General features: G+C 41.9%; 1 protein-coding gene across 1 annotated transcript in view; it reads left to right on the top strand.

Moving 5' to 3' along the window:
- The first annotated feature begins 308 nt into the window (after window positions 1-308).
- The window catches only part of LOC108233280 (solute carrier family 2, facilitated glucose transporter member 1), a 22,883-nt gene continuing 14,119 nt past the window's right edge, over window positions 309-9,072 (top strand). The window contains exons 1-10 of the mRNA XM_017411647.3: window positions 309-960; window positions 1,270-1,353; window positions 1,720-1,818; window positions 3,361-3,521; window positions 3,598-3,838; window positions 3,931-4,093; window positions 5,330-5,514; window positions 5,907-6,008; window positions 6,716-6,817; window positions 7,049-7,252. Coding sequence (XP_017267136.1) covers window positions 1,339-1,353; window positions 1,720-1,818; window positions 3,361-3,521; window positions 3,598-3,838; window positions 3,931-4,093; window positions 5,330-5,514; window positions 5,907-6,008; window positions 6,716-6,817; window positions 7,049-7,252 — 1,272 coding nt within the window. The 5' untranslated portion in view covers window positions 309-960; window positions 1,270-1,338. The remainder of the gene's footprint in view (window positions 961-1,269; window positions 1,354-1,719; window positions 1,819-3,360; window positions 3,522-3,597; window positions 3,839-3,930; window positions 4,094-5,329; window positions 5,515-5,906; window positions 6,009-6,715; window positions 6,818-7,048; window positions 7,253-9,072) is intronic.

Genomic DNA, 9,072 nt, shown 5'->3' with positions numbered 1-9,072 from the left:
CACTAATGACGTCTGTTAACCTGTCTTTGTTTTCTGAGCAGGTGCCACTTGAGGAATTGGCAGTTTTTCTGTAAATGTGTAAATGTTAGGTTGTTTCTCCGCCATTAGCACAGCTGCAGCACACCGGCAGTTATGAGCTTGAACTAAGGTACAAGCTCTATGGGGGAAGGGTGTGAGCAAAGTGTACACAAGCGTAATTGACACTGCTAAGACACCACCCCTGGCTCTGATTGGTTGTTTCTGACCGGGAGTGGTGTGTTTCTGCAAATGGCAGTAGGACCACTGGAAGGAACTTGATTTTTTTTTTTTTTTTTTTTTACAGATTATATGTCTCATATTCTACTGTCAGGACATAGTGACAGTTTTAACAAATGTATAAAAAAATAATTTTTATAAAAGTTACTGACTGCAGGTTTAAATATTAACCAGATCTAACCTTAGCCTAAACTCACTACACTCCGTAGCCCTGAACTGAACCCATTCCCCAATCTATTTTTTTTCTTTTTTTACCAACTTCTCCTTTCTGGGTCGCAGGGCGGCTGGTGTGTCTCTTTTAAATGTTAAAATGCCTCCTCAGTGCCCCATGTCCATCTGATCTGAGAACAATTTCCAGTGACAGTCAGAGTTCTAGGTGCAGAGGGTTCTGACAGATCCTCGGTCAGCTGGAACCCGCACAAGGTCCACAATCACCATTTTGTCAGGTCTGTCCTAAATTCACTAGCAGGGTGTGACTTTGTAGTTGGACTCAAGGCTCCAATATGTGTCAAATGGTGTGTTAACATGGACACAGTCAAATCTGATAGTCAGGGTTGAAGGAGGGATCTATGCGCAACACATGCAGACAAAAGGAAAACATTTACAGCTCGTAAATGAGGACTTATTACTTGTGAAGTTTGTTCTAGATCAATGCTTTTCACATTCCTGGAAAAAAACAGAAAAACGGTCCAGTCCACTGTTCCGGTAAGTACCTTAAGACAAGATTTATGTAGTGATAAACAATTGCTAGAGTTGCTCTTTGCTTGAATAACTTCATAACTAAATGTCATACAAAGTCCCAGAAAATGCATTTTGCCTTTAAGAAGAAACAATATTTCAACTAACAATCAAGTCATTCAGATTTACCACAGAATGATTTAAATTAGCTATCTGAAAGCAAATTTGTGTTTGTGATTATTGTATCGCAAGCATTTTTCTGTATTTTGACATTACTCAAGAGTATCAAAATCCTACAAGACTATTGTTTTTTTTAAATTATCTGGGCTTTTGCAGAAAATTCAAATCAGAAGACAATAAATGAATCGACATCTGCAGGAACGGATACCCCTTCTCAATTAAAAAATGGCTTCCCAGGAGGTTTGTTGGCATTATCTCATTTAAAAACAAAGTTTACTAGTCTATGCTGTACCCATATTTCTTGCTAACTTTGTTTATTTAAAAAGACTTGATTATGTTATGTGCACAGTTTCCTAGTGATCTGAGAATCATAGAACAAATGTTTCTAAAAGCTAAATTCTATTTCCTACATCTACAGCTTGAGATGCAGATTCAGGTCATTTAAATTCACGTTTTCCAAAATAAATCCTAAGAAAAAATGCACATAACATTTTCAGGAAAACCATTTCCCATAGTTGTAATCTCAAGAATATACATTTATCAAATGTATGCAACATATTTCAGGCTAAAAAATAGATGTAATGAAGCTTGATGTTGTTGTTTTAGAATCATCTGACAGCAACACTCCTGACGTCCATCCTGGCAGCAGTGCTTGGCTCCTTCCAGATTGGCTACCACACCAGCAACGTCAACGCTCCAGGAAAGGTGAGCTCAGTTTATCTAAATAAATATTTTTTTTCTGAATTGAACAAAATGCAAACTGGAAATTAAAGGCCCAGCAACCCTTGAAGATGTTGGAAAAGTGGGTTTAGATCTCTTTAAGCACATTTTTCTATTGACCAAAATCAACCAGCCATTTCTTTTGTCACTGATTCAGCTAACTCTGAAAGATCCAAGTCCCCTCCACCCACAGTCTTGGTAATCAACATGCACCAGAGGTCAACAATACCTATTGGCTTACCAGACAAATAGGATTTTAATTAAAAACCAAACCAAATACAATGAGGTAGAAGGTCAGTGTGTCACTGCATCAATACTTGGGAGGCTGCTTGAAGACCTGATGGGATCTAGACTGTTCTGAGTCTCCTCTGTCTCCTTAAAACGTAAGGGAGGCTATCTAAATCCCCATCTTTGATCAGCTCATATCTTGTTTCTAGGACCAGGTTGAGTATCAGTAGAGTAATACGAGAGAAAACTTAAAGCGGACACACAAACCCAAAAAACCCCAAAAGTTCAAAAGTTGACTGCTTACAGGCAGACTTCATTAAAAAGAAAAAGTAAGGAAATACAGAAGTTAATTTGCTTTAATAGAAAACAAACAAACCAAACAAACAAACAAACAAACAAACAAAAAAACAAGAGATGTCTAATACTCCTTGTGTCTATAAAAACCCCCCAAAAAAGTCAGCAGCAAAATGCCCTCCTGACAAGTGCAGAAAGGTCATGGAAAAACTTGTAAGGAATTACCTCACTTCTAAGTGTTCAACCTACCATTAACAAGATTATGTGTTTAAGAAGATAAAAACAGTCGTCTATTACAGTTTTTATAAATTATTAAAGCATTTTATATGGTTCATAAAGAAATACTGTTACAAGTAACACAAGAATCAAATTTTAAACAACTTTCACTTATTTTTCTCCCATAGCAGTCATAGGATAATTTGCAAAAATCCAAAGGGCTCCTTCTGTTTGTGCCTCCAGCAGAGGTGCTGCTCAGGTCTCTCAACAAAAACGGCTGATATTAATAGTATCAGTGAGCTGACAGTGTCTACACAAAATATTTACCCCTTTGGATGTTTTATGCTTTTAATGCTGACAAAGATCGGCCTAATTTACAAAAAAAGGTTTCAAAGGACTTTTTTCATGTCTAGTTGAGATTTACTGAGTTTTCTTCAACAGTGGCTTTCTCTTTAGCCCTGTAGAAGAGAATGCTGGGCAGCAGGTTGACAGTCAAACAAATATTGCACTCCCTTGATAAAACACTGAATAAAGTTAACAACCCCCTGAAAGTCTTGGACTCAGCTCCATATATGAATCCTTCAGTGTTCTGCCTTTTCTCCAGACAAACTCAACCAACATTTAAAGTTTTGGGAAGTCCTCCCAGTCTCAGCATTCCTCTGATACATGTGCAGTACTTGTGTGATACTTGTATAGTTCATATAACTACAATTTTTGTGCATGACATTAAGCTTTAGGTTCTATGTTTAATCATGAATCAACATTTCTCTTGTTCTCATTGCTGTTTAGATCATTGAGGAGTTTTTCAACAACACGTGGAGAGCTAGACACAACCAGTCGATGTCGGACCACAGCCTGACTCTGCTTTGGTCACTTTCTGTCAGTATTAAGGACTTTGGAGCTCTGCTGGGCTCACTGGGAGTTAAATACCTGGCAGATTCTTATGGCAGGCAAGCATTTCAGAAAGCAATATATTCTTATTACAATTTAATACAGCTAATTTAATCCTTCTTTGTTCCTCTGCAGACGTAACTCCATCTTGATAGTTAATAGTCTGTCTGTGGTGGGAGCATGCATTATGTTTGCCTCCAAAGCCAGTGGGTTGTTCGAGGTTCTCATCCTGGGACGGTTGGTGTTTGGTCTGTTCTGTGGCTTAGTGATGAGTCTTAACCCTCTATACATCCAGGAAGTTTCCCCTACCAATCTAAGAGGGGCCTTTGCCACACTCAACCAGGTGTCCTTTGTCTCTGGCACACTGGTAGGAATGGTGAGAATGGAGCTGACAGTCTGTTACTCTCTTAAATTTGCTATAGCTTAGAAAACAAGTGTGAAATAAATTTATTGTGTTGTTTGCTGCAGGTGGCTGGCCTGGAGATGGTGTTGGGCACAGAGGATTACTGGGCTATGATGCTGTCCCTGTCTGTTGTCCCAGCCATTACACAGTATCTGGTCCTGCCTTTCTGTCCTGAAAGTCCACGCTTCCTCCTCATTAACCAGGGAGAGGAACATAAAGCAGAAGCTGGTGAGTCTCACTGCGAACCATCCATCCATCCATCCATCCATCCATCCATCCATCCATCCATCCATCCATCCATCCATCCATCCTCCTTTCTGGTCAGGTCACAGAGGTAGCAGCGGTAGCAGGTCCAGAAAGGAGACCTAGACATCCCTCTCCCCAGTGCCACTTATCATGGGGGAGCCCAAGATTTTCCCATACCAGAGACGATATACAATCTATACAGCAGGCTCTGGGTCTACCCCAGGGTTTCCTTTCAGTGGGACGTGTTCAGAAAAAGAGAGAGTCATCCAGAAGGCATAATCAAATACCTGAACCTCAACTGACTCCTTTGGATGAGGAGGAGCAGTGGCTCCACTCCGATTCTTGAGTTCCTCACCCTGTCACTAAGGCTGAACCCAGCACCCCTACAAAGAAAGCTAATTTCAGCAGGTTGAATCCAGGGTCTCATTCTTTCAATCCTGATTCATACCTTATGACCTTAGGCGACGGTTGGAACATAGACAAAGCAGTAAGTCCAGAGCTTCAACTTTCAGCTCAGTTTCTTCTTCAGCTTCTTCAGACTGAAGCAATGCTCTCCTTATGGGATGAGCTCACAATCCATTGATCCATCTCCTGCTCCATCCTACCATTACTCATGAACAAGACTGCCAGGCACTTGAACTCCTCTGCTTGAGTCATAAGTACAAAGTAGTTAAATACACTCAGAGCCACATTGATTATAGTAAAAAGTAAATACATCTTCTTCCTTTCTGTTATTTTTAATATCAGGTCTTCAGTTCTCATTTAACACTTAATGTTTAACGTCACATGTTAAACCCAACTCTCATCACTGCAGTACATTGTCTATTTTTTCCACACTTGACAGGAAGTGATATTTTAGTTTTACAGGTGATGTAGAACTTGATGTCCTGTTTAGAAGTCAGCTATCCTGGAATTAGGAATTTGTCAAACTTAGTGTTAGTGAACACAAATTATGGTGGATTGCTCACAGACAGAATGAACTGAGGGAACAAATATTGATTCTGTGCATAGTTTGATAAACTGAAGGGATGGATTTTTATGACTTTAAGTTTGATTTCTGCCATGACCCCTGAGGGGCTCCATGTAATCGCAGTAAGTATTAATAATTGCAAAACACAAATATAAGCTCTTTTCTGTACCAGTTTTATATAAGGGCCTGTTTTAACTAATGACCAGCTTCATATTGTAAAAGAAGATGTTCTTCTTTTGACCTTGCAGCCCTGCTGAGGCTGAGAAGCACAACAGACAAGGCGTCTTGTGAGCTGGAAGAGATTAAAGAGGAGGCAGCGCACAGTCAGAGTGCTCTCACCATCAGCAAGTTCTTCGAGAAAAGAAGTTACAGACAGCCGATCATTATTATTCTCACCATCACTTTGGGAAGCCAGCTCTCTGGATTCAATGCGGTCAGTTACTATTTCTTCCATAATTAAAGGCATAAACACTGAAGTTCTACAACATTTTGATAATGGAAATATTTATAATGCAATGTAAAAATATTTCCCCCCCAAAAAGCTGGTTTATTATAATAAAATATTTCAGACACAACTACATGGTATATTAAATTTTCCAAATTCGCTCAAAGCTGTTGTGACGTGAGAGTGAGGCTCTGCAATTCACGGGAGAAAATGGAGAACTCTCATGAATGTTTTGAGACATTTTGGAAATCTTGTTTGAAATTTGTTGTCAACTGTTGCAGCTCACTGAGATGTAGGCTTAAGTCATTAAACCATATGCTGTGATTGTTTTTTTTTTTTTAATTGATTGTACAATTGACATGATTTCATTTTTATTTCAGGTCATGAACTATTCCACCAGGATATTCCAGGCCAAGTTTGATAATGCCAAATATCTGACTCTGGGTGTGGGAGCAGTCAATGTTCTCTTCACTTTGGTAGCGGTGAGTACAAACTGTTTGCACTGCAGGCCTACATCCTCCACTCTAAGTGTGGCAACAGTACTTATTATCTGTGGTATATTTTGGCCATTCAGCATCACCAAGAAGTCAGGATGGGTGGTATCTCATTGTGCTGCAACTAGCTGGTAAAAGGAACTCATGTGGGATTCCCTTGAATGTCTTGTGACATTTGCTATGGTACTCAATTTACGCAATTTACTTGCATGACTGACCGAAAACTTCAATCCTGCCACTTGAGTTTTGAACATGGTCAAAAAAATTGTATAACTATTCTGTCAAAATAGTCAAAAAGTCATTGTGGGCATCTCAAACCCATCTTGAACCCATATGAATTGTGCCATGCACATCTCCACATAATTACTAGAGCCCTAGACCTGTATCACTTGATTGCAAACGTTCAGAGTTCAGTGAGACGGCAATGAAAGATGCACCTATTTTCTTGCGATTTTTAGTTTAGTTTAGTATCTAGTTTTTAACTAGGTTCAACAATTATAGCGCAGTGAGATACTACCTTAACTATTAAACCTACATAGAATAGAACCTACTCTTTCTACTAGAATTTTGATTAAAGAATAACAGGTTGCAACATCTACTTGTGTATATATAACAGCACAAACAAAAACAGGATAGTAATTAAAAGAAAATAAACAAAAAAAAATCATCATGGTATCTTTGTATTTCTTGTCCAGTTTTTCCTGATGGAGAGGGTGGGGAGGAGGAAGCTGCTGCTCACTGGTTTTATCTCCATCGCAATGAGCAACTTACTTATGACCATAGTGGATTATTTCCTGGTGAGACCACCTCAGTGTCAGTATTTTCACATGTAAAAGCTTTGTCTATATACATTTACATACTCAACATTTGAACACCTTGTAGTCTCTTCATTGCATATTGTGACAAGTATAAATATTAGTTGGTTTGTAACTTACATAGAGAGGAAAATGTTGTGACCCAAGAAGGAAACTTGAAGTATGTGACCAACAAAAATCCCTTTCGGAGTAATTTTTGTATGTCTTGTGCAGCACCTGGTTCCAGAACTGCGAAGCCTGCAGGTGCTGCTGGTTTTCTGTGTGGTCTCAGCCTATGAGCTGGGCCCTGGTCCCATCTCCTGGTTCCTTGCTGCTGAGCTGTTCGACCAGCCTGGCAGACCCATTGCCATGGCCTTTACCAGCATGCTCAACTGGGGTGGGAAGTTTGTTCTGGCACTCCTCTTTCCTCCATTACTGGTATGTTTTTATGACTGGATAACGTTGGGTAATCCCTGGTTCTTTGATAACAGAGTGAGGTGTTTCACTATGGGAATCGCCTCAGCGTGACCAACTACGGAAGCTCCAATGACATCATGTCTGTCTGTGACAGACAGGTTGAGCCGTGACCGTGGCTCCACCCACCATCCGATATCACGGCCAACCTACCCCTCTCAACTCATTCTAAGCCGGTTTCTTTCCGTGCTCATGCAAGAAGGGACGTGTTGGTGAAACACCTCACTCTGTTATCAAAGAACCAGGGATTACGTTAAGTAACCCAACGTTCTTTTTCTAACTTCGCTCGGTGTTTCACTATGGGAGATATGGCCAACTCCCGAATTGCATGTTGACCCCGAAGCCATACCTCGCAGTAGTGCGTATCCAGACTTCAGGCAGACCCTGATGTCCCAGCCCCAAGCACCGTATGCGCCAATGATGATTGGGTCACATCCAGCCTGTAAAACCTCACAAACGTGTGCGGTGTAGCCCAGCTGGCTGCAGCACAGATGTCCTGGACAGACACACCCCGGAACAAAGCCCAAGAAGTGGCTATGCTCCTGGTAGAATGGGCCCTGAGCCCATCAGGGGGCTTTGACCCCTTGCAGCTATATGCCAAAGATATAGCTTCCACGATCCAGTGCGCTAACCTCTGGCAGGAAATAGGTTTGCCCTTATGAGAAGTGGCTCAAGACACAAACAGGTGATCAGCTCTTCTGAAACCAGCTGTCCTGTCAACATAAGCCCTCAAAGTTCTCACTGGACATAAGCAATTAAGCCTCTCCTCTTCTGCTGAAGAGAAAGGAGGTGGATGGAACGCCGGCAGTTCCACCATTGAACACCTGTATGATGTTTCCATCACCTTAGGCACAAAAGCAGGGTTAGGTCTCAAACACACTTTGGAGAGCCCCGGCGCCCACTGTAGGCAAGTAGGACTGACAGACAGTGCGTGTAACTCACCCACTCTCTTAGCAGTAGTTAAAGCTAAGAGCAGTGCAGTTTTCAATGTGAGGAATTTCATACTAATACCCTCCAACGGCTCAAAAGGATGATGACAAAGGGCCTCTAGTACCAGAGTCAGGTCCCATAATGGCACGAAAGGCCTGGAGGTGGGCAGTTTACGTCGAGCCCCCTTCATGAAACGGCACACCAACGGGTGCTGCCCCACAGGTTTATCACCAAATCCCACATGACAAGCTGAGATTGCAGCCAAATAAACCTTAATAGTTGAAAAGGCCTTGCCCCTTTCCAACAAGCTCTGCAGAAAGCAGAGAACCTCCACCACCGAACACTGAAAAGGGATAGCCTGTCTCTCCACACACCATTCCTCAAAAACTCGCCATTTACTATTATAAAGAGAGCGAGTTGAAGGAGCCCTTGAATTCTGGATGGTGTCAATGACCTCTGGCGGGAGACCAGTCACATTTAGGTTCCACCTTTCACGGGCCAGGCCCAGAGAGCCAGACGATCTGGATGTGGATGATAAATCTCCCCCTGAGCTTGAGACAGAAGGTCTCTGCGAATGGGAAGGGGCCATGGTTGTGCTGACAGAACCTGAATTATTTCTGCCACCCAGGGCTTTGATGGCCACCACGGGGCCACCAGAATTAAAGACAGGCCCTGCTCCCTCACTCTGACTAGAGTTGGGGATATCAGGCTCAGAGGGGGGAACGCATAGAGCAACACATTCGGCCATGTGTGAGCCAGTGCGTCCACGCCCAGTGGTGCGTCTCGGTCCGAGAGGGAGAAAAACAGTGGGCAATGAGCGTTTTCCCTTGAGGCGAAGAGATCTACGGCAGCCC

This window comes from Kryptolebias marmoratus, linkage group LG10 (genome assembly GCF_001649575.2).
Source record: "Kryptolebias marmoratus isolate JLee-2015 linkage group LG10, ASM164957v2, whole genome shotgun sequence".
Classification (NCBI taxonomy): Eukaryota; Metazoa; Chordata; class Actinopteri; order Cyprinodontiformes; family Rivulidae; genus Kryptolebias; species Kryptolebias marmoratus.
Note: the sequence above shows the minus strand (reverse complement) of the source record. Positions and strands in the feature narration are given on the sequence as shown.